This window comes from Gallus gallus, chromosome 8, assembly GCF_016699485.2.
Source record: "Gallus gallus isolate bGalGal1 chromosome 8, bGalGal1.mat.broiler.GRCg7b, whole genome shotgun sequence".
Classification (NCBI taxonomy): Eukaryota; Metazoa; Chordata; class Aves; order Galliformes; family Phasianidae; genus Gallus; species Gallus gallus.
Genome location: NC_052539.1, coordinates 12,059,232 through 12,085,883, shown reverse-complemented (window position 1 = coordinate 12,085,883; position 26,652 = coordinate 12,059,232). Strand labels below are relative to the sequence as shown.

Sequence of the window (26,652 nt, the reverse complement as noted above, 5' to 3'; positions counted from 1 at the left end):
TGGATTATTTTGAAGATAATCTAAATGCTTGTTCTTGTTCAAGCAAATGATACTGTGACCTCCTTATGACAAAACATCAGTAGAAGTAGCTTAGACACATTTGGTTCAAAAAGACATGTTGGATTATTCTGAAAAGAAATCTTTCCCCCCAAGCAAATAAATAAAAAACCTATTGCTGGCAGCAATTCTTACTAAAGGACAACTTCTGCCCATTTCAAGTGACTAGCACAGACTAGGAAGTGGTTAAAAATATTTATTCTTATAATTGATTGGAAAAAATGTCAGCAGTAATACAGATTTAAAAGAATGCCATAGAAACATACTTTTGATGACCTAAAATGTTTAGGATTGTTTACTATCTCCAAGCATGGGCATGACAAAAAAGATTTTAATAAGTAATGACAGGAGGTGATTATAAATTAACATTGCTTTAAAACTTCATGTTTGCAGCTCTAACTTTCCTTCCAGTAAAAATGCCTGAAATGTTTTCTTCATTTGGATGTTATCTTCTTTTCAGTGACTGTTTGCTCGCAGTATTATTTAGACGTAACCTTGCCTAACACTTGCATCATCTTTGCAAAGCCAGTTTTTTTTACTATGAGAAACAAAACCAAAACATTTAAACACACTGCAGTAGTTACTCGTGTCCAAGAGACTACTGCTAACATGTTGTAGTACAAAATTATATTTTTGGATAATATTTTTAGGAAAGTGAGACATTACCTTTTCTAAAGGGCTTTCTACTCGAGGTATGCTGATCATGGGCATCTGGGCAAGATTATCTGTATGAGAATGTTCATGTTCTGGCTGACGTCCCCTGAAATTATTTACCACGCAAACAACCTAGAAGGGATTAGAAGATAAAAAGAATTACTAAGGAACAACTCCTTTTTTATTTTTGAGCTTTGATCCTGACACCCACAATAAGGCAGAACTGACATTAGCTTTAGTCACTGCTTACAGCAGAAATATACAAATGTGAAGTTCATGTTTTATAGGAAACCCTTAATTAATATTATAAAACAAAAGATTTTTAGGCAGTTTTTTTTATACGTGTCATCCAAGAACAGGAAAGCTCTCTTATCTAAAAACAAATCCACTACCCTAAACAATATAATACTAATTATCATCAGTGTCGTGAATTGATGCCACAGAACCAGAGAATCATAGGGGCTGGACAAGACCCCTACAAATCATGAAGTCCAGCCCTCCTGCTAAAGCAGGTTCCCTACAGCAGGTCACACAGGTAGGTACCCAGGCAGGTTTTGAATATCTCCAAAGAAAAAACTTCACCACCTCTCTAGGCAACCTGTTCCAGTGCTCCGTTACCCTCAGAGTAAAGAAGACTTGCCTCACATTCATGTGTAACTCCCTGTGTTTAGGTTTGTGTCCACTACCCTCGTCCTGTCACTGGGCAGCACCAGAAAGAGCCTGGCCCCATCCAATTGGCTGCATCTGTCTGATATTTATCAGCATTGATAGGATCCCTGCTCAGTCTTCTCCAGGTTGAACAGCCCCAGGACTCAGTCTTTCCTTATAAGGGAGTGATGTCCAGAGTATGTATGGAATATGGGGCAATCTTATGCTCCTACAAAGGGCTAACGCCATGTAAGTTTTGACCAGCAAAGAATTTCTCAAGCAGACTAAGAAAGGGAGGACAAGAAGGAAAGCATTGTCCCCAGGTTTGAACTAAGCTCTAAACTTGCTCAGGGCAGCAGCAGTACAGCAGTGAGACTCACACAGGCATTTACAAAAGAGATTTGCAATATTTTTTTGCTTGGGGGGAAAGGCGGTTCTACTAATTCAGACACTCAACTAAGGCAGTTTTTTCCAATTGTATTGTCTTTAAAACACAACTAAATTTGATGTCATTCTACCTAGAGAAGTTTATGCAGCACACATCACAGAATATAAGAAAAAGTATTGGAACAAAGTTCTTTTCTACTCTCTTTTCTTTCATGAATTTTGGGGCAAAAGCATACAAAAAACTTAAGATCTCAAGATCTAAGATCCTGAAATCCCAAAATCAATATCAAAAGCATTTTCACAAGGAAAAAAAATCAGTTATTTTTAGTACTAATACAAGCTGCCTGGCAGACAAACTTACAGGCAGTAAACCGTAACGACTACACTATGCTATAGTTTTACACTAAAGTTATTGGTGAAGGTGATTAATACATTAGTGGCAGTTTTCTGATGCAGACGCTGGTCATTAATAACTGGGACTACAGATTCAGTATTGGAGCACAGCTCCAGAAAAATGAAAAGAATAAACAAGAATTTTTGACTGGATAAAATAGAATTTCAATTTAAACTTAAATTAGTGTGAAAAAAATAAATTAAATTAGTATGAAAAAATTGGGACTACTTTAAAGCAAGAAAAAAAAGGCTACTCATTCTTTGATCAGTGTAGGTATCCCTCTACTGCATGTAAAACTTTAAAATATGAATAGATATTATTCTAAGAAATATGTACTAGTTTAATGTGGGGCTTAATGTAAAAAAAAATTAGTGAATGAAACTCTTTAGTTTGGTTCGTAAGGGAATCAAAATAGATGATTTGATCAATTCTTTTTTTTGATTTGACATTTCTGAGTGTACGTAAATATGTCTAAGGAAATTGACAATAAAAAAAATACCAACACCTCACAGACATTTTTCTGAAAAGTCAAGTCTACCAACATGTGCTAGGAGATACAAACTAATATACTGATATTTAAAAAAAAAAAAAAAAAAGTGACAAATACACACTTACCAAAAATACTGCTATAGATATTCCAATTATAAATCCTGCTATTACATCTGACCAGTGATTTCGATACTCTGCTACTCTGTTGATTCCAGTAAGGAAAGCCAAGCACATTAAGCCCAAACACAGAACAGGTTTTGCAAGCCTTGTTCCTCTGGCTTTTACCGTGCTGGTAATATACATCTGAAAATCAGAAAAGAAGAAAGTTTACCAGTGTATAATACATCCCACTAACTGGTGAACAGAATATTAGAAACTTGGTTTAGATAGCCTATGCATCTCAGGGTTTGTATTTATTTATTTATTTTGACAACTTTATTCTATCAAGCTATTTATTTATGCAGAGATGTAAATAGAGAGACTAATTTTTCCATGCCTAGTGTTGGCAGTAATAGAAAAAATCCTGTCCTGACAGGGACTACATAAGATCCCTAGTTATATTAGCAAATGCCTTTCTTCCTCACATGCAGCTTCTCCATGTGATTAGCTAGAGACTTGTCAAAATGTAGTGAAAAATGAACTAGACATCAATATCTGCTTTTAAAAATTAAATGTAACACCTTCAACCAGTGCTTGACCAATACATCCCCTACTTCACAGAGGATGTCTGAGGATATTTAGTACCAATTCCCCACAGCACACAAAAACCAACCCAAGTATAGGATTTTTTTATACATCCTCTAAGAATCTGAGATCTCTATCTCTGTCCTGCTTGCAGTCTTACTGTCTGCAAGTACTACTGGTTTAAATGCAATGCATGGAAGTGCTGCAGCTCTTTTGTCCCAAGGTTAGGTGCATTACAGAGCAGGGTCTAAGCCAGCGCTTTCCAAGCTCTGATGGGCTAATGGAAGAAATGAATTTCAAAACTCTGAACTTCCATTCTCTTGTTTATATTCAATACTGACATTAAGGCTGCTTTAAAGTTCCACGCTGTAAAATAACACTTCAACTAAATAGGCTTTTGAGGAAAATGAGTATTTACATTCCACAGCTTCTGCAGCTAACCCAATGAAGTGCTTAAGCTTCATGTTTAGGTAAAGTACTATAGTTCTAAAAAATGAAGAATTAAAGTTTCTTCGTGAGGTTTCCCTGGAAACTCAAAGCCTGTAGTGTCACCATTTTTAACTGGAAAGGGAAACAGATGAATCTGCACTGACAAACTGGTACTTCCTTGGTTAACAAACAGGAAACGCTTTGTATTGTTTGAAATTTCACCTGAATTTGCACAGTAACAAGTTATGCACTAGTGCAATAATTTAGTCAAGGATTAGTTACACTCACAGTAAATCAATCAAATTAAATGAAGGAAGTTCTGGTCAGAGCTTGTCTGAAAAGAACATCTGGCAGTCTTTTTATTCAGAACACTAGAGATATATTCATGGCAGAAAGAATCACAATGTAACTAGGTAACTTGAAATCACAGCAACACACACAACACATGCAACACATCACGTATGTACCTTATGCAATGAACTGCTTTCCACTAGAAGACAGGGCAAGGTTTTAAAAAGAGAGATTAAGTCTTTATTTCCAACACATATTTCTCTTTTCCTCTTACTAACTCATTTAACATACAGTATTTCTCCCATTGCTGACTACCCTTTTACCATAGCTCCTTGTAGTTTAGCAAACTCTTCTCAGTGAGTTACATGGAATGCTGACAAGATGACTTCAAATCTCACTTCCACTGTTTTAGCCTCACTTTTTTTTCAAGCTACAGAGCAGCCTGTGCTGAGTTACTCAACAGCTTTCTCTTTCAGTAAGTCTCACTGTCCTTCCAGATACTACCACCACTACACTCATTAATGCTGTATGTTAGAACATCTGATGCTCAAGAAAACATTTTGAATAGGCAGCAAGATCATCAGATTTCACATACAGTTTGGTGAAAATTACACTAGAAGTTGGCAGTAAGCTATCCTGCATGGAATTCTGTTTTAGGGTAAGCAAAATCAAAATGACTACTGAGAAGGAAAAATCAAGTTGTTTATTTAAGGCAGGTGGTAGCAATGTGTGTCAGTTATCTATAACAACCAGTCATCACCCAAGATGATGACCTAAATTTTTATGAAGTCAAAATGTATTGCAATGCAAATACTAGTAATTGATTCTTCAGTATTTCAGTCAAACTTCAACATTTTTAATACAAAACTAAACTGAAGAGTACTCTGAAGAAAATTCTCTGAAACACTTTTTAGAGTCAAGTTCATCCTTCAAATCCTTACTTAGACAAAGCACTCAGCAAGCAGAAACAACTGCAGAAACTCCTGCTTCTGGTGACTAACAAAGACTTCCATGTGAAAAGTCCCTTCCTATATACATAGTCAAAATTGCCGTGTTCAGTTCATTATTAACAATAACCAGAGTGTTCTGACAGTATAGATTACTTTTTAATTTTTTCTTTAAGCAACAGCCAAGATGTTAAGGACAGTACTCCACTGAACAGTCAACAGAAGTACAGCAAAACTTCTGGTAAAAGGTAGTCTGTATACTTGCAAAGCTCTGCATAAGAAACAGAATTCTACAAGTCAGGACTTACATCCATTTTTAAACTTACAGCTCAAGTACTATATTAATGCAGTCAGTTCAGTCAAAGTTCTGCATTGCACTGAGAATAAAATATAATTAAGCAGTTTTCTTCTTGATTCTAGAGGAAAAGCAATGCACATAAATGCACACATGCAGCAAGTACCAGAATCCCATCTTGGTTAGAGTGGAGCTAGTCATCAGGCTGGACACACCAAATAGGAGGAACGTTAGTTTTCCTATCTGGTTCATTAGACTGAGTTCCCAGGATATGGGAGGAAGATGTCCTCCATGCTTTCTGTTTTGGTCCTCCATGAAGCAGATGGTTGGGGGAAAATGACAAAGGGACAAACCAGTCTGTCAGTGGGCAGAGAACAATGACTCATGAAGTGACAAGTGGAAAGGAGATTGGTGCATGTATAGTGATTCCTCCCAGGCAGAGCTCCAAATATACATTTCCAAGTTTTGTTTTGCTTGTATAATTTAGTAGCAAGAAATATAAGTAATAACTTATACACCTTCCACCTTAGAAGTGCACAGATTTCAACATTCCTCATCATAGGTACGAGAGATATTCGGAGATCAAAAAGCTGAAAAAGTAATAGGCTGTCGTGGACTGCAGACTACAAGCAAGTTAAATCATTAGTCAGAATCCTGTTTGACAGTGTAAAAGCTTTTCAGCTCCCTTGATTAGTAACTATTGGGTCAAATTATTACCAGAGCAAAGAACAGTCCTAATTATTTGAGCCTTACTGCAAACAGAAATGCTCACTGAAGCTTTTTTGTTTTTTTTTTAGTTCTTTTGAGGCCTTCTCAATTTTTTTTTCATATGATTTACAGTAATAAAATCAGGCAAAACTTGGGTTTCACAGTCAAGAGTGTGGATTGGAAAAAGGAAAATAAACTTCTAGAAACAATGGAACTTACTGTACATTGTCCCACAAAGATTTTCTTACAGATGCAACTTTAAACAACTGGAGAAGACAGATATTCTTCAATGCATCAAGACCGTAAGATCACCCAAATATTAACTAGAACTGATTCAGTCTACAGAGGTTGTTACTTCGAGCAACTGAATTGTTGCAAAGAACCGATTAACAAGAAATCTCCAGTAGTCTTTAGATAAATCTCTGGAACAAAATTTTAATGTTAATTTGCTATCCAATCTGAAGCAACCAATGCACCCACTGAGACAGACAGTGGAAAGAAAATCCCTGAAAAGCAGCCAAAAGAATCCTTTAATCTTTAACTTATTAAAAAAAAAAAAAAAAAAAAGACAACAACAAAGCAAATTCTGTATGAAGATTCTGTGATTCTGTTAAATCTCAACACTCAAAGCCTATCAGAGGCCCACCATGCCACTGTCACCTACCCACTGAATGGGATCCATAATGACACTTCAAGATCAAGGTCTTCGCAAATGACATGAGACCTCAAGACTCAAAGACAGAATCAAGGAGTGACACTAGGCACTGTCATATTGCCAACACCGTGACCCAGTCTGCCTTGATGTCTTTTTTCCCAATGACTTAGAAACACACTGAACAGCAAGGTTGATGCAGCAGAATGCCAGATATCAGAACCTCGCCAAGCAGAAAATCAAGATCTCAACAAAAGCTCTGCATATAGGGAAGAATTATTTGTCAGCTGTATTTGCTAGCCCTGCCTGAGGTTGTAGTAGCAGCCAGTTCAAAGCAACAAAAACAGCCTGCACATCTAAGGGCTATGTTAATTATCAAGACACCAAACCTTCTCCTCTATCATTACAAATTTAAAGCAAGTCTGAAATGTATCTGATAGCACCAAGTTCAAAAGCCATGCTTCAGATAGGTCAGCTGTCAATTCTTCTTATCCAATGCAGCAAGAAAATGCAAAGTCTTGTATGATTAATTAAAATTTATTTTAAACTACAGCTAGCAATGAACAATCCCCTATATTTGTAACATCAAAGGACAACTGTTAGTCACTAGTCTCATATTCAATCCATGGGAATAGATTGACTACACCTTCACAGATCACTTTGAAATCCTACCAATAAAAAGACACATGACTTCTCATTTCTGTGTTGGTTGGGGGGGAGGGGGGGGGGGGGGAGGGGGGAACAGAAAAAAAAACCACCATGGAAATATATACACAATTTCATAAAGTCAAAACATATCTCTAATCATCCAGGCTGTGTTAGCTTATACATATGTGGCTTATACAGTTATATCAATTTAATGAATTTGGAATATTTGCTTTAATATCCATGTCAGCAGATGCTGTACCAGTTGAGAAAGGGTAAATTGCAGTGCTGGTAAGAAGTGAATGCTGATTGCACTGAAATTACTAATCCAACTCTAGCGATTTAAGATTAGCTGAGCAATCAGCTAAGGTGATATCCAGATAATAGTCATTTTGGGTAGAGATTTTGAAATATATTTATGGTAGTTCATTTTGAAGTTTCAGGTATACAAGGGATAAATTAACCTGCAAGTCTTCAGCAAATAAGTTATGAATCATTGGAAGCATCCACATTTGGATAGGGTAGAGAAAAAAACCTAAGCACATTGCCGCCATTTAATATTTCAATTGCTAAGTCTTTCTTGACAGGTACTCAGAAAAGCAATGGAGGCAAATGTTAGAGAGGTCTAAATATTAGCAGTACAATTGTTTGCAAAAGCCTGTACTTCCAGCAGGAAGGGAATTCAGAGTTACCATAGCAGCCACCCACTCTCAAAAGAGGGGAGGAGTGAAAAAGGAAGACTTAAAAACTTAGATGAAAAAGTTGTTGCTAACAATATGTTAGGTGCACGCTGCCTTCTTATATCTTTAAGCTGGTTTTGGTTTGTGCACAGCTGGCTGAAATGTCCAGTAAGGATTGTGTAAAAATCTCAGCCTCTCACCCAAATATTTCTATTAATGAAAAAGAAAGCACATTTTGTATCAGAAATGATATGCTTATGAAGTACTAGCTGAGTAGTATATGAAGGTCTTTATGTCCATGCTCTCAACTTTTGTACCACTGTTCATACAAAGACTAGAATACTGTTTAAGCATTCTACTCCAGTGAATAATGATGAGAAAGTTATTATCCAGAGCCAACTTTCCCAATAAACATCATGACACTGTAAGGACATGACCCTAGATACTGGAACATCGCATTTCTCTGCCTGGTGTGTAACAAACAGTATTTTTAGCAGCAACAGTGCAACTGGAGTTTAAAAAAAAGAAAGAAGAAAAAAAGAAAAAAGACTGCCAATATAGCATCAAGGACCTAGATGTGTAGGCTAGCACTCAGCAGATACATCACAGTAATTAGTTCATCAGGCAGCCTACAAGAACAACTCATCAGTCCTGTCAGCAGTTTACAGTGCTTTAGTTAAATGATGACGCTGTCATGCATCACAGTGATACACTAATGACACAGGATATATCCGTTTCTGCTGTTACTGAAAGACTATAAAGTCATGAAACAGATCACACCAGTTTCCAATTTTGATGTTGTTAACTGATTATTGATTACAAACAATGTAAGGTTTGTATAAAGCACTGTAGCTGTATCAAAAGCCATGATACTAGGTTCTAGGTCTTAGTAGTTGCCTACTTTTTATTTTTAAAATGTATCAGTACTGTTTTACTTTCTGTTCTGCAGTAGCTGAACAGTTGGTTTCCTTCAGTTTCTGTGACTCATGGCAACAGTGGAAATCCAACTTTACAGATGGATGAGAAAAATAGGAGCAATTAAAATGTAGAATGCTGAACATTTTCTAAAATAGTTTGCACCAAATTTGGATGTGCAGTTCAGTGAAGCAAAGCCTCAAATATCTCCCAAATAAAGATGATACTATTAGCAGTCTTACATTTACCACAAGTTAGAACAGAATATTATTTCTCATATCTAATTTGCAGCTCACACCTTCCTGTGCTAATTGATAATCTAAATCTCCAAAAAGCATTGCCCACAAGGAAATTTAAGTAAATACTACTGTCAGGAATGCAGATTTTAAGTACTGGCACTGAAACCATACCCAGAAGCATGGCGTTGGTGCACTGCCACATATCAAGTATCAGCTGGCAAGTATCAGCTTCCAGATCAATCAAAAATTAAAAGTCAGCTCATTAAATATATATGCTCAAAACTGATGAACACTCACATGTGTCTACACACATATGCACGCACACACACACACACCATTCATATACTGAAGTAATTGAAGGGCTGACTCCTGAAATTACCAGAGGCACACACTTGCCCTACTCCCCACTGACACCACGAGGAAAGCCTTGGGCCCTTTCAGTGGGCTGTAAAGGCCTGTGGCTGCAGGCCCAGGTCAGCTGGAAGATTTCCACAAAGGAAAGGGTGCCCCAAGGAAAATTTCATGAAGAACATGTATTGCTGCTTGCAGATGGAACAGTCTTGCACTCCAAACTAAGTCAGGGAGAACTGCACTGAGCTACCTGAGCAAGGTTCATTCCTACTGCTCTCAATTCTGAACTGCCTCAGCAGCAGCTCTAATGCCACCCAGCAAACAGCAGTTTTTCCCAGCCTTGCTCATCACTCAGTGTTACAAAGAAGAGAGGGAAGAAGGGCTGGATTGTTTTGTAGCCCACTTAAACGCAGAATAAGAGCCAAACTCACTGCAAGAGAACTACAGTACCGATAGATAGTTCTGGTACCTGTGGATATGCATAGAACCTCAGGAAACTTGTAGAGATCAGACATTTGCATATGCCCACTCTTTTGCTTCATCCCACCAACAAATACAGCCACATGCAATTCCACTAATTTGAACTGGGTTAAAACACAGGAAGAGACTACTACCAGTTGGTTAAGGACAGTTCTTTCCCCATACCCTCTGCCACGCAGCAGTGCCTTCTCTTAGATTGTCTGGAAACAGGGAAAAAGTAAACTGAGAACCTGGTTATCCTAAGTTTATAACCATTTCCGAAGAATTTATCCTCTCTCAGCATGGCCCTAAACATTTTTTTAGCTTTTAAGGCTTACTACATCTGCAAGCATAAGTACACCTGTAATTGTCAGAATTAAGTCCAATGCACCAAACTCTCAAAGCTTTCACAGTAACACACAGAAGGTTTACATACATAAAATTCGTCATTAGTTGTCTTACCTTCCCTCCATTCTTCCCCTCCCAAATAGTTTGAGTCAATATACTCTCAAAAATACAGTGATATTAAACAGTACAATATACTTACAGCCAGATACATAGCTGCATATATGCTTAGTGCTGCTTCTTTGGATGGGAATGTCTTTCTGGCTTTCATGATAAGGTCTGGGTTTCCAGTACAGGCGTGTGCACTACTGATGAACTGTGTATACTGTTTACATCCAAGTGCTGTATAGTTGGGTTTACAAAGTGCAAGAAAATGTGGTGCAAGATTCCCTGTTACTACTTGTCCAGCATTTACAAAGATGTCCGTAGCAAAAAGTCCAAATGCGTAAATTCCTAAAGAGGGAAACAAAGAGTTAAATTTCCTGACAATTTCAGTCCAGGACAACATATTATAATATTTATCACAGTAACAAATCAGCTTCCTTCATTTAAGAATGTGAACGATCCTCAAGCACATAGGGACAAGACCATACCCTAAAGATCCTTGATGATGTTGGAGATGTTATCTTCCTATCCAATAGCGAAAGCAACACTGCAACATACCCACACACTTGATTCTCTCTCCATCCTTCAGAGGAGTACACTCATCTTTCATGAAAAAGCCTGCTTTCCTGCATGCCCATCTATGTGGGGCAGCTAGCCATACATCCAGCCTTTGCCCATGTTCACTTAACAGAAATAACAGAGGCAACCCTATAATCCTGTTTGAAAGCCAGAAGTCAAGAACTGAACTGTGAAGTAACTTGAAAAGTCATCACACATACTGGACAAACATTTTCCTTTCTCTCTCAGCTGTAAGCTGAAGTACTGAATAATTTAATATTGCCATGCACAAGTTGTCTTTATCTGCCTGCTACTAGGCACACCTGTATGGACAACATGTTAACTGTAATATATCAACACAATGAGTTAAAGATCTCTATATTCAAGGAGCTACTTATACTAAAGCTTTTTTTTTTTTTTTAATCAGATGCATCAGCAAAGCGTTAAGCATGTGTATTTGTTCATAAGAATAGAAATGCATTTATCTGATTAGTTAAAAAAAAAAAAAAGCAGAAATAGATATATCCTATTCTGATGTCTCTTTCTATCTTTTTTGAAGCAGAAAGCAAACTCTGGAAGAAAATACAACCACAGCAACCACCCTGACTGGGAAGCCAAGCCAGCAGGCATATTCAAACTCCACCTTAGCTACAGGATTCCTGAATTCCATGGGCAAATCAGTTTACCTTTCCCCTACTTCAACTCCATAGCTAGCTGTGAATATAATGTGAATTCTGGCAGTTCCCAATTCACATAGCATCATGAGGATGAGGACATTAATGGATGCACACCACAACAGATGTGATAGCAGAGAAGCATGTGCATCTTTAAAGGCCAGCTTTTTTTCCCTCTGCAAAGCTGGAGGCCCAAGAATGGTTCCTGGGATTCTGTCTGGTCAACAGTGTCACACTAATGTTGATTCACCATGAGCAGCTCGACGCTAATGAGCACTGGCCTGTGCCCAGCCCAGGTGCTGAGAAGGATGGCCCTCCAGCAAGCCCCAAAGTCTGCAGACTCACAACAGGCATCCATATCACTTCTGTGAGAGTAACGGGGAGTGACACCTCATCTGGTACAACAGTGCGGAAGCCATTCTCATCCCTGCCCTACTCACCACATTTTGGCTTCACTTCTGTGAGCAAAGAGAGCCCACCAGGTGGGCTCTGGCCACACACAGCCCCTGTACAAGCAATAGGAGCAGGAGGAGCTCCTTAGCATGGCTGCTCACATACTCCAGCTCTATGCAGGGCAGTCTCCCACTCAGTGACTCCAAAACTCCCATGTGACAGTGAGCTATTGTGCTGGCAGACGGCATCACGACTGTGGCACAGGCACGGTGTGCACAGACCCAGCTGCAGCCCTCCCTCCCCTGCAAACGGGCACACGGGATGAGCTGCCCTGCAGCTTTGCTCCCCAGCTGCTGCCCTCAGATACAGCTGAGAGGTAGAAACACACAGCAGACAAATGGAGAATGGCTGTGACATCCCTGCACATATTAAAAAGCAGCATCTGTGAGTATTTAGCAAACATTCTGAGAGGTGGTACTTCCCTCTCCAAAATACATTTACAATGAAAGAAGTAGAAAACACAACATCTCAAATTTAGTGAAGTCAGGGGAGGTGGGTTTTACAGCTGACCTCAGTGGAATTCATACAGTTATCTATTATAGATTATAGCACATGCTCCAGGCTAAAAAAGTACCTAAACTAGGCAGGCTTTCAAAACACACGCTTATACCCTAATGTCCTCAGCTTTGGCTGCTGTATGTATGCATAGCCAAAAGAGAACTGTTGACCATAGCTTTCGTATAAAGATACTTCCCCTCTCCTTCTCCCACTAGTCAAGGCCCGATGGCTGGTTGTTTTTTGTTTTTTTTTTCAACTCTCTTGTGATCCCAAGTTTTTCTGTTTTTAGTACTGTTTCTGCAAACAGTTTTTTTGTTTGTTTGTTTGTTTTAATCCAGACTTCCAAGACACTTAATTCGATGTCCAAAAGGAAAGAATTCATTGCACCCAAGTTAGGACTATACATGAAATATTGTATCCTTATCTGAATAGTTTCTCCAGGTCAAACTTAAGACATATTTAATCACTTCCATCATTCAGAAAATGAAAACATTAATTTTGCTCATACCAAGGAATCTGATGGTTCTGCGCACCAGTGGATTTATATAACAACAGTCTCCAGTTAATATTGTTTTTTCTTGATTTTCAAAATCCTTTGTAGCTAACTGTAGACAAAACACTGCAGTTTCTCCAACGATAATCTTAGGGGGAGGAGAAAAAGGGGAGAGAAATGGTACATCAGATTACAGTAAATAAAATATACTAATATTACAGAGATGGCTATCTCATCTTAAGGAAACAAATCAAACCAGAACAAAAGACAACATAAGTGAACCAAGTTCTGTAGGTTAATCTTCTTAGGAGGTGAATAGGCCATATGGCTCTCTTTACTTTATTTGCATTAAGATGGCTTGAAATCAACATTACATAGCCTAGTTTTCAGGATGAGGGGAAAAACAAAGAAAAGTATTAGTTCAAGAAAAACAAACTACATAACATACAGGATGGGAATGAAAGTAAGGGTTAATCCTGAAAGATGCTCAGCACTTCCTCTCATGGCTCTCACTGACATTCAGCATTTCACAAGGGTGGACTCTAGATTTTGAACCACAGAGGAAACATTCCCAGCAGAGCTCCAGCATGCACTGGAGGAATGGTTTGCCAGTAAGTAATCTGCAGGATTTGATTCATAGTTTGCTAACTAAGTTTATTAGGTCTGACTTTAATTACTTTGTCTATAGTTCATACATATTACACTTAGTGAAAAATAAAAGGGCTCAAAAATAAGAAAACAAAAATGTAGATAGTGAGTGTAAAATATCCCCTCTAAGACATGTATCTACCTGTAGAGGAAAATGTGACTCCTAACTTACTTACTACAGTTATTCTATCCAGCCCTAATGTCAAGTATATACTGTAAATATGTATTAAGTCAGTGATGTTGAAGCTTTACTGCAGGTAGAACATGCATGATTGAAAATTGCATAGAAGGGTCGCTATATTACAACTTTAATTCAATGCAGAACTTAAAGGAAAGGTATTTTCTCTCTTCTATATGAAAAGCAGCAAATACTATTGATACATCAAGGTACATAACACCTGGATAATCAGGAACGACAACCAGCAAATTAAAGCCTTAACATTACACAAACTCAAGAAATACTGTTGTCAAATCAGACAACCACCTAGGTCTTTCTAAAATTTTTACTAAATGGAAATTATAAAGTTTGCCATGTATTACTATAGATCTCAATAGCTCTACACACAGTACTGTTTACAAAAAAAAACCAAACAGTAAAACAGTTTAAAGAAAACTATGGGCATTGGCTCATATACACATTTTGTTGTCAACAAGAAGAATGCAATTAATGGCCTTACTTAGATATTATTAGGTCTATGCAGATGACTTTCAGCTAGATTATGACATGCAGAGGAAGGAAGTGCTTCTCATTAATAATGTGGCACAAATAACAAAAATAGTTCTGCTGTTATGTGTAACAGGCAAAATTTAGTTTGTCACAAAAACACTCATAATCTATTATTTCAGATTGGCTTCAGATCATTGTGGCCTGAGAAATGTGAGCAGCTGATCTAACAAGTAACCACTTTACTTTGATGAAAGAAAATTTTCAGCATACTGAAGTACAATTCCTTCATCTGTAATTAATGAACTCTCAGTATGCTTATGAAATGTAATTCAATCTTCAATTCAAGATCATCAGAATTGTGACAACAATAAGGAGAAGTCAGCCCAATGACTCCTACAAGTCTCATGAGAAAAGCAACAAAACAAATAAAACTAAAATACAATTCTAATGCTATTCATAAAGATGAGAAACATAGTTTTTTCTGGTGAGTCATGCTAACTCACTTCTTTCCTCTGGATTAATGAAACATCCAGGGCTAGATAACCTGAACATTGTGCATTTATGTGATTTTTTTATTCCAAATCTATTAATTTCAGTAAAATTACTGCATATTTCCAGACTTGAGGAAAAAGCAGAATCCAGCATATATACGTGATCCATAAAGGCTGCTCCAAAGCTAATGCCTCCAATTTTATTATGTTGGCCCACAAAATCAGAGGCAGAAGTTGGTGGGATGGCATCAGAGATGGAATCTTCCCACCAATATTCTACTATGTTTTGTTGTCATGTGACAGATGACAACAGAAGGGTAAAGTTGGACAAAATGAAGTCTGATGTGGAAGTGTACATGAAGCAAAGGTTTGTTATCGAATTCCTCCATGTGGAAAAAATGGCACTCATCACCATTCATCTATGCCTGCTGAACATCTATAGAGATCAAACAGTAAATGTGAGCACAGTGAAGCAGTGGGTGCTGCATTTCAGCAGTGGCAACAGTGATGTGAAAGATGAGCCGTGTTCCAGATGGCCATGCACAGCTGTCACACCATTAAATGAAGAGCATCTCAATCAGCTCATCTGGGCAAATAGAGGATTACAGCCAGGGAACTGTGTACAGAGCTGAATATCAGCCTCAGTGCTTTGGAAACAATGGTGGCAACACTGGAATATCACAAAGTTTGTGCTAAGTGGATCCCACAAATGCTCACAAAGGAACAGAAAGAACACCATATGCAAACTTGTCAGGACCTATTGAACCAATATGAGACCTAAGGTGATAGTTTCCTGGATTGCATCACTGCTAGCAACAAGACATAGCATCACCACAAGCTGGAGTTAAAATGGCAGTGTACGGAGTGGCAAATATGGGTTCCTCATCAAAGTTCAAGATGCAGCCCTCAGTGAGTAAAGTGATGTGCACTGTCTTTTGGAATAGGAAAGGGGTGATCTGTCTGGATTTCCTGGAATCCAGACACTCTGCTACATCACAATACAGACTGAGCTGAACGTTCAACATTCCAGAGTCAGGCCAGAGAAGAAGACAACTCATCTCTTGTGACATAATGCCAGGCCCATACCAGTTTGAAGGACATGGAGAACATCATCAGTCATTGATAGATTGTCTTACTATACCCACTGCATAGTCTCAAATTGGCACCTTCTGACTTCCTTCTGTTTGGGCTGATGAAAGACGGACTGTGTGGGAAACATTTTCCTAGCAACGATGCTGTCACAAAAGCTGTGAAACAAAGTGTCACCTCTGCTGGTGCAGATTAGCAAATGGTAGCGATTATCTTGAAAAATAGGGTTTTGTAGCTGACAGTTTGCTCTATTAAGCAGTGCTGTGGTGCTCTTTGTATCTGTTGTATTTGCCATGGAAATAAGTAGGAGGCATTAATTTTGGAATGACCTACATACAGTGCTGAATGTCTTGCAAGAACATAAACAGAAAATACCCCAGCAAGCTGAACTCTCCAGCTCTGGGCAGTCTCTGAACCTGCTGATCACAAACAAAGGCTCTTCTTATTGGCTTCCTGGAAAGGTGGGATAGCAAGTAAGACAGCTGCTCATTCAGTTGTACAAAAGGAGACCATCACCTCCATCTGCATCTTCATCAGCTGCATCTGGGCCCTTGCTGCTAGCAACCATTTCTACTTGTTACATTCCCCACTTTTGACAATGACCTGGATGAAGAAAACCCGCTGCTCCAAAAATAGCAGGGAGCATCATTCACGTTCTCAGCTGAATGAAAATGCTCTTAGAGAGGGTACACAGGTGCAAGGGTCAGAACAATGAAGAATTCATCAGTGACTAAATATTTGATATAGTGGGCCTAGTGCTCTATCCTCAGAAGTAATGTGAGTGGGATATGCCACTGAGAAAAACAGGAATTTGTCGTTATGCTTCTGTAGCTTTCCTTTGATAGAATCCTTCTGGAATTTGGCAGTAAATACAGATTCTGTGTTTTTCTGTACTGGCAGCTCAGAAAAGCAATTCTCCCTTCCTATATCCTTCTGCACAAGCACTGCTCATCTCAGTAATCAGCCTAATGATATTTCAGAAATGGAAGGAAAATCTTCAGCCTCAGTAGGTCCAAGGGGACCTTTCTCCTTCTCTCTGGCACAGCTTTTCTCTACAGCAGAAAGGAAGGGAACAGCTCTCTCCCTCTTGCATTTTGCTATGACTTGTATGCCTGGTATATTTCAGGAGGGAATAATTTCTGTATCTTCTCTATTGCAGAGACCAGCACTGTCCCTTGCACTCCATGTGTGAGTCACAACAAGTCAACAAATGGCATTTAAGGCAACAGAATTACTTCTGCATTTCTTCGTTAAGTCTTTCCCCTGAACAGTAACGATACAAAGTGCATTACTGGATATGTACCGAAACAGGCTGCTCAAAGAGGCTGTGGAGTCTCCTTCTCTGGACATATTCAAACCCCACCCAGATACTTTTCTGTGCAAATACTCTAGGTAACCTGCTTTAGCAGGGCGTTGGACTAGATCACCTCCAGGGTCACTTCCAACCCCTATGATTCTGTATATATGTTTATCCATACAGATAATTTTCCCAGTTCTTAGATAAAAATGCAGTGTACATAGCTGCTACAAAAAAAAAAAAAAAAAAAAAAAAACCACCAAACAATACAAAACAAACAAAACAAAACAAAACAAACAAACAAACAAAAAACCAGCAAGACAAGAAGGACCAACCAACGGGCACTGGTCTAAGTGCTGACAGGCAGAGGCCACATCTTGGTCCTACCACAGCTTCCCTGTGTGGCTGTGGAGAACGCCTTTAGACTCAGTTCACAGTATTAAGAGTAATAGAAACAATTCAAATCATCCTAGATAAAGATATTTCAAATTAATATATGCTTCATTACTAGCATTCAGATTATCCTTTCTTTTTATGGAAGCCTGGAAAATAAGAAGTCAGCAGAGACAAAACAGAAAATCTAAATCACAGAAAAAGTTCTCCTAATCATCTCCATGGCAATCGTACCAATTCTGTGATGTGCCAACCTTTCAATAGACAGGAATTCAGTTTGGAAGGAGTAAGATCTGAGATCTAAAATTAATATTTCTTTCACCTCGGGCTCCTGATTAACTAACTTATTAGCTGATTTATTTCCATGATGGTTTTGGACTAGCACTATCTGTTCCTTTCCTTGTTTACTGCATAGGATGCTTGCAGCCTTTAGCACACATCTCTACACTGATTTCTTCCTCCTAAATACGTTCATATTTTTGCCTGTATTAGTCTTTTTTTTTTTTTAACCTAGGCAAACTGTTCGCAGTTTTAGCACTGCATGTCAATTTAAAAATCTGATTTCTCCTTTCCAAAATCATCCTTCCAGTATAGTCTTAACTTGGTTCTACACATCCTGATCTTTCTCAACTTGAAATGTCAAACCTGTCTCATTCCAAATATTAGAGCTACAGCAGCTCTAACCTTGTTGATTTTCTACTAAACTGACTCCATAAAAACCTTTCCCATTTCTCATATTGTTTAAAACAGCATCTACCTATGCAAATTAATGATCTTAAATCAGCACTGAAGAGATATTAATGAGGTTTATTTTAGGGACTACCATCTCATATGTGGCATAACTTTCTATGAAACTCCAGGATTCAAACTGGGATTAAATATGCATTTGATGACAAGATATTTGAGGGCACATTAAGTTACTTAAACAAGAAAGTCTGAAACAAGGTTGATAATAATGACCATTTTTAACTGGGATTAGGAAAGAAATTTATGTGTACATATTCATTGCCATTTCCTGCTAACATCTGCTTTAGAATCTACAATCATTCATCAAATATTTAATGCAGGCCAGGGAACGTGGTAGGATACGTGGTAGAATACACAGTTCACTTTCTGCCAACTCTTAGGGTTACACTGTAGCTACAGCAACTGCTCAGATAAAATGAGTAACTCTGAAAAGCAGTTATTGCATTAGAAAGTCTACTAAATATTCATCCATGTTTTTATGTGTTTGAGTTGAAAACTGTTGACAATATTGTACTCTTTAATTTCTCTTCTCAGTTCCTTTTTTCATGCATTGTATTTCACTCATTCAGGCAAGACTCAATCCCCAATCAAGGCTTCTGTGAGACCATCTGCAAGAAATAACATGACAAGAGTTTCTCCATATCGAGAATAGGAATCTCACTCAGCCCACAGATATACCTTTTGATCAAAAACAAACTTCCCCACACCACCTTCACAGGCAAAAGGGAGGTTGGAAATCCAAATCAAAACATCGGCAGTTATCTCTGGATCTCTATACAAATTGACATCATTTAAGTTGCATAGTCTTCCCATTAATTACACTTATGAGTTTTCCACTTGAAAAACTGGGGTAGGTTTCTTTTAAAAATACAACTTTGATAGGGTTTCTTGTTCCTGTTCATTATGCTTTCTTCTTACCATTTAGCAATATACCACAGAGCATAGTGGTAGAGTTTGGAAAATCAAGCCACAACAAAACCTTGATCTTCAGTGATGCTACAGATAAGCTCCACTCCCTGCTCTAAGCTAAAATTCTTGTGTGAGGTGACAGCCCTGGCAAGAAAAAGCAGCAACAGTATTTCTAGCAGTAGCAATTTCAAGTTAATTATGCAGAGCTTTCCCTGGAGGCCATTTTCTTTGTGTTTTTCTTGTTCTCATTTCTTCTTGCTTCCTTAAACTGACAGCAAATGCCTGAGTTGATTTCCACAGGAGCACATTTTCTGCAGTAAAAAATGACCAGAAGTTTAGAAGAAAATGAAATAATAAATCTTAGATAAGTCTGCCTGCTATTGATTAAATACAAAACATCCCTCTTGCATTTAGCATGATAGTATAGTACCATATTGCACAGCAATTTCTGCAGACCTAGGGAAAAGGTGTGGGGAAAAAGCTACTTGTGTAGAGAAAAGATGATAGGGGAAACAGCAAATCCTTTTCCAGTAAATTTTGTTTTAAAATAATGTGCCCTTCATTTTTATTTTTATTCTTTTAAAGAAGAGTATCAAAATTTTAATATGGTTTTTGGCATTCATAACCATGTACAAAAGAAAAATATTAGTATGTTTAGTGATCCAATAACTGGGGAGCTTCAAGGTAAGCCTGGGAGCATGCAACCACAGAGACCTCACCAGCTTCATCACTCACTTCTCAGTGTCTCTCTTCATTCATTATATTACTGTATAACAGAAAAAATGGAATATGTAACTATAGTGTCTCTAAAGCTCTAAAGCTTCCTTTTTTTCCCCCTTTTTCTTTTTCCCAAACTGAGCAATTGATTGCATATTTAAATCTCTCCTCCTCTAGAGTATGCCTGCGTCATCTGGCAGGCAGCGCCTGCATGTCAGCACCATCACCAGTGCTGGAATCATACACACAGCACCGTGCAAAGCTTGGTTACGTAAGAGACCATTCTGAGAAACAGTCACCAGAATATCGCTGAGCGAGCGGCCTTGTGCCACCACACAGAAGGCCCAAAGCTGAGCCAGCTGCAACAGCTCGGCCACTCTGGGGATGCCGCAGCGAGGAGAGCAAGTGGCACCAGGAGAGTGCCAGCACTGCCTGCATCCCCTGCTGTCATCTTAGTGCCTTCTGTTGCTGGGACATGAACAGTGCTCCGTTGCTCTCTCCTGCAGTTCTCAAGAGGATAGGACATGGCCAGGAACTGGGAAAGCTGTGCTAACATGGCAGTTGGAAAGCCGACTGTCTGGTGCCTGGCTCCAAAACTAACTTATCACCGACATAGTTTCACATTGCTGAGACAAAGTTTCTTGAAGAATACATCCTAAATGGTAGCAGATGTGGGAATTGTTCTCTTCCCGATGTGACAAAGCTTTTCTATTTAAAAATAAATAACATCCATAAAAGCAAGGATAATTTAGAGAAAATCATTCACATCTAAAATTTTGATCTGAAAACACTGATGGGGAAAGGAAAGAATGAATTCAAAACTGCCTTCTAAAACAAGTAGAGCAAGTAATCAATTCACATTCCAAAAAGTACAGTTATTTCAGGCTGAAATACTCCAGATAACGTATATATAAAACTTAAATGAGTCCCTCATTTAAGTTCTCATCTTCTTTTGGGGAAAAAAAAAAAAACACAACAAAACAACAATAAATAAAAAACCTGAAGGTGCTATTATCCAAACTTTCCCAGCTCCATACTTCCTTCAACTGACACAGTTAGGAAGATGAGTTTTAATCTGATCACAGAGCAATTAATTTCAGTTTCTGGATCTACAAGTGGTTACTAGAAAAAGGTTGTTAGTACTTGTAAGTATTTCATTTGGGATTTTGAATAGCAAATTTATGTTAAATTTTTCCACATCATTTTTTCCAAGTACTGAACCCAGCTGCAGAAATAATGTCTTCTATTCAACTTTAAGTGAAATATGAAAAACTAAACTGTAGCTCCTTAAGGCACGGTCTTGGTAAACCCCTCTCACAGTCTTGGCTATCCAAAAAACAATATTTTAATTTTTTTTCATCTTGAAAGAAGCCTGTTTCTTAATCCATCCTTGCATGTTGAGAACATTATTCCAAGGTGAACGTAATACCAATGGCAACAATACCCACACCAATGATAATTTCCAGCGGCTATATTAATTTTGACTTTAAAGCCTAGGTGGCCTACACAACTCCAGTTTCCTATTCGGGATAAACATACAATGCAAAATTCAACATAAATGCTCTTTCATCTCTGTTTGAATGAAAACTGGTCATGTAAAAGGCATCTCTTAAAGATTCTGGTCACAGACTGGTGGTTTTACAGTCAGTATATGCCTAGAGCCAACTGTTCTCAGAGGCTCAGCCTCTGAATTTTCTGCTTTTCATGCTGTCTTACTTCTACTCAAGGCCAGCTACACTATACAGACATTATTCCTGAGATCGGTTGAAAGAAATCCACTTTCACCGAAATGATGTACTCATCAAGCAACTGAAACCAAAAGACGAACTACCCTATCAACATAAGCACTCTGGTGTTTTAATATACCTATGATGCAAACAGGCTGCTTGTATGAGTAATACCTGTAAGATTCCAAGAAAATTGTATTCTGGCTTACTGTGACAAAATACACATCTGCAAGACGTCTAGAATTATTCTTGACTTCTTTGTTACTGTCTATTACTATTCGACCTATCATGATAAATTAAGTAGATAACCCAATAAAATAATTTTATGTTGTTTTTTTTTTATTAAAAATTATCTTCACAATCAAAGAACTTTGAAAGCACGACTAGCTCCACTTCAGTTATAACAGCCTCTGTATAACTTTATCCTTCTCTATCATAATCTTAAGAATATAACATAATTGCCAACCAAAAACATAAAGGCCATTACCTTTCTCCACCTGAAATCAAAGGTGAAAACCCCACTAAATTTAATAGGACTCACTGTGAAAACCTATGGCATTGTAAATAAAAAACAATATATCAAAATGGGAGACATGTTTTAGCTATGAATGGCATAGTAAAAAGATAATAAAACCAAGAAACCCTATAATTTCTACAAGGGGGTGGTACCACTTGTTTTGGAAATAGGTACTTTAAATCAGATGAGTTAGAAAGAAAAGTCCAGAATCGTAGTGCTCACACACAAGCATATTATCTAAAAATAACTCTTCTGCAAAAAAAAAAAAAAAAAAGTCTTCACACAGTGAGCAAGGACGACAAAAGATCCAGATGTCATTACAAATGAGTTAAAAACGCTCAAAAAACTATTGCATGCGAAAGCTTTGATCCAGAACTATGAGAACTTTATTCTGAGTTGTCTCATTCCAGTTGTACAAAATATTCAGTGTAAAAACAGCAGTGTGAATAGAAAACACACATCTGTAGTGCCCAAGACAACAGAAAAAAAAGCAAAAAGGAAAAAAAAAACAACCAACACAAATGAACAAATGAAAACTTTCATAGAAAAGGAGACTACAACTTGTATGGATAATTCTGACATGGAATCTAAATGAATGGAACCATTCCACATCTGAATTGACTTCCAGCAGATCTACAGTGTAATTCCAGGAGTAGTCACGAGAGCTGCTGAGCAATGAGAAAGGATCAGAAAGGAAAGGAGATAAGACCCTCACCCAGGTGTTTCCCCAACAGCTGATAAGCACAGGTAGAAAGTGCTGTTCCTCATTCACCTGCCTCTCTGTTCTCAGTCTTGAGAGCTGTAATTTGACAGCATGTAATTATTTCTCTTTAATAATGTTATTGTAATAAATGAATGTGCTCAAGTGATGTTTATTAGAAACAGAATCTTAATGAAGACATAGAAGTGGGAGCAGAGAGTTGTTTGATTATCAGAGGTTTTAATGATTACCTAAGTCTCCTTGCAAAAATGCAATTGGCAAGGAATTAGCCAGCAAGCTTTTTTCAGAGCACATTCCATTGCTCTTTATTTGATACATAAGTATGCAAATGCAACATCTCAATACAATTTTGTACATACTGCAGATCAAATATGGGGCATTTACTTTAGGGTTTGGTGCAAATATGATTTACATTGCTCTTGTCACTCTTTCAACTCTGTTACACCATGTCTATCTTAGCGCTCCTGCCACAAATCCAGATGGCTGCAGATGTGCAGCTGGCAACACTATGTTGTCTGACCCTGTTTAGGAGTTTACACAATGCAATGCTTGAATTAAGAGGAAGTCCCAAGTGCCCTCATTAGCACAGCAGCCAATGAGCTGAAACAGAGGCAGCAAGAGTGGGAAATTTCAGCAAAAAATTCCTAGGACAGGAAATGCCTACAAAACAGAGGGGAGATTGTATACTTTGCTGTGAAGACAGTAGAGCATAAAAACGGCTCTTTTAGGCAGGCTATGGTACTCTGAAAACTAATTGCGAAGTCTCTAAGCCAAAAAAATCCCAGCTACTCTTCTCCAACATGTGCCTCTATTTCCTTCCACTCATATAATCATGCAAGTTGGTTTACCTCGGGAAAGATCACCTCCTTTGCATAGAACCACACAATAAGCTAACAAGTTGCTGTCTTTATCAAACAATTTCAAAAAAGCTCAACTAGTGAGTGACATGTTTGAAGGATGAATGAATCTATTTCACAGTTTTATATCTCGTGAAGTTTTGACAGTGACTGTCTTCAGGGTAGACTTTATAGGACTTGGCATTTGGTCTTCTCTGTGAAGGCAGTATATGAGTATTTGATAAAATACATAATTGTTACATAAATGTATTTACATATATTCTGTTTTTAATCAGAGTTGGATGTAATCTTTCATTACTTGACCAATTTAAGCTCAAAGCATGCTGTGTTGAAAGGAGCTTTCACACACTTAGCAATATGCTAACCTTCTTAGGTATTCTGATGTGGTCAACTAATTTCTTCAGGTTTCTTCTCCACTATTGACATTCAAGACTAAAAAAACATGCAAATTAAATTACAAATATATATCAACCATCTAAATCTGATTGTTTCTGGCTGCACATTTTACATACACATGTATGTAAATATATCAAGGTTTTAAGTTTGTTCTGGTTTTGTCATTTTTTGTTTTTTTAATGATTTTTTTTAAAGAAATAGTCTCTACTTTATGATTTCTTCTACAGTAGAAACCACACAGCCATCATGCTTCAATTCAGAAATGAAAGAAATTTCTAGTAAACTGAAATACTGATTCGTTAAATGGTTCAATAAAAAGGTGCTATCAGCACCACACTCATTCGTACATGTCACTCATCTCAGGAAAGTCCTTCTGTTCAAGGCAGCACTGAGTCACATGATAAAATCCCACCAATGCGAAGATATTTAATTAACAAATAATAAAATTCTTTCTAAGCAGAAATCTTGAAGCTTTACAGAGAAGCCCAGTTTCACATTTACCATTTCACACCCAGGTAGTAAAGCCTAAAGCTACATCCTGCTTGGGTGCCCAGACCCTTTCATCAAGGCAAAGACTGACACAATTCACAGCCTACACTGTACATTCATTCTGCCAGCTGCAAACGTCCATGAACTACTCACATACCCCAAGGTCAGCCTGCCCACAAACCTCATGAGCCTTTGCTAAATATTCTGGAAGAGTGCCCATGAGTCACCCAAATGCAGCCTCAGCAGAGCATGGGGGCACCCTGACACCTCCAAGGGCACACACCACAGAAAACCACGGTGCAGGTAGTCTCTGGACACCAAACACCACTTATGTAAACATGATCAAACTGTTGGTGCACACTAAAACTCGTGCATGTCCACATGCTGCTCTGCACAGAGTTGAACATGGCTGTGAACAGGGAGGGCAGACAGCCAGCAGCAGCAGGCTGACCACACAGGAGGCCAGCTGTGAGCAGAACTATGCTCACAGGCAGCCTGTGCATCCAAACCACAACATCCAAAAAGGTCGTTTGTATTGGCTGGTCTCAATTAAAGCTGATCAAGCTAAAATCCTTCATCTCATCCTCCCCACAGGCTGTAGGTAGGTATGTCACTGATCACTGCAGCTCAGCTGACCCATAATTAACAAATCTTTGGGCAGAATTAATTCAGTCATGTCTGAGCATTAAATTGGTATGGACAAGTCACAGAAATCTCTTTTGCCACCCAAAATTACCACACTGTGAAGCTGAGTTCCACTTTGATTCTAATTCTTAATTTACAAAGAGACAAGCTACAAATTGACCAAAGAAAATCCCCATAATATCATTCACAGATTGAATGACAATTAATGACTCAGATCCCTTCTAGAGAAAACAGGAAAACTTCCAGCCTAAAACAACAGGTGTTTTAAAATGTTTTGTAGAGAAAGAAAAAAGTATGCTTGGGCTGGCATTTTTTCAGTATTATTATTGTTACTGTTAAGTCCTTAACCCTATGTGTGTAAGAGGCAACAAGTAATATTTGCAGAGAGGAAAAAACACTATTCATACAGAAGAAAACCCTTTGAACATATAACTGGTTGTACATAAATGCAAACATACAAGCTATTAATGAATCACCATATTATAGCTGCATAGGGAGTAATTAGAATATTAATAAAATACATGCAAAATTGCAAGTAACAGTGTATGTTGTCCAAAATAGCAAGCAGGAGTGGAATTCACAGCTTACTGCTTTCACTGGAGTTTAACAAGAGGGTGGTTTGTTTTCCTTTTTAGATTTATGGTGCCTCCTACCCAGGAAATAGAATACAGGATCAAGATCCAATTTTAAAGAGGTACTGAACAAATTTTGAATTACTAGTAGATTTAAATTTATATAAATTAATTTATCCAGTAATTTTTCTACTGCAGATTTGTTACTGCTTTATACTGGATGTAATTATGTAGGTTGCTCCAAAAGCAAAGCCTCCTATTTCTTCATGGAAAACACAACAGATACACAGAGCAAAATAACAATGTTCAATAAAGCAAATTCTCAGATACAAAGCACAGTTTTTCAGCATAGTCACCACCATTAACTTTTGCGCTTTTGCCAGCCTGCATTCCACATTTGTACAAATCTTCACCAGTGGAGGTAAACCACCATTGTCACACCCCCCACCACCTCACTGAGCTCACATCCGCTCTTTGGTCTCCATACATGTTCAGCAAGCATCAATGAATGTCAGTGGGTGTCATTTTTCCTGCATGGAAGAATACAGTGACACGCCTTTGCTTCATACACACTTCCATGTCAAACATCATTTGTCAGACTGCCCCTGTGCTGCCATCTGTCACACAGCCACAAAATGTAACAGAATATTGGTGGGAAGGTTCAACCTTTACTGCCATACCCACATCCACCTCTGACATCACAGGTCAACATAATAAAAT

At 38.1% G+C, this 26,652-nt stretch overlaps 1 protein-coding gene across 7 annotated transcripts in view; it reads right to left on the bottom strand.

Annotated features, from left to right (window-relative positions):
* Positions 1–26,652, bottom strand: part of PLPPR5 (phospholipid phosphatase related 5) — a 198,235-nt gene that overhangs the window by 8,587 nt on the left and 162,996 nt on the right. For 6 of the 7 annotated variants that reach the window (XM_015290744.4, XM_040704968.2, XM_046944981.1 and 3 more), the window contains 4 exons: positions 13,066–13,198; positions 10,472–10,722; positions 2,756–2,932; positions 724–843 (listed from right to left, as the gene is read on the bottom strand). In XM_015290744.4, coding sequence (XP_015146230.1) covers positions 724–843; positions 2,756–2,932; positions 10,472–10,722; positions 13,066–13,198 — 681 coding nt within the window. Of the gene's footprint in view, positions 1–238; positions 596–723; positions 844–2,755; positions 2,933–10,471; positions 10,723–13,065; positions 13,199–26,652 lie in introns of those variants that run through there. The other variant, XM_025152941.3, reaches the window with a different exon arrangement.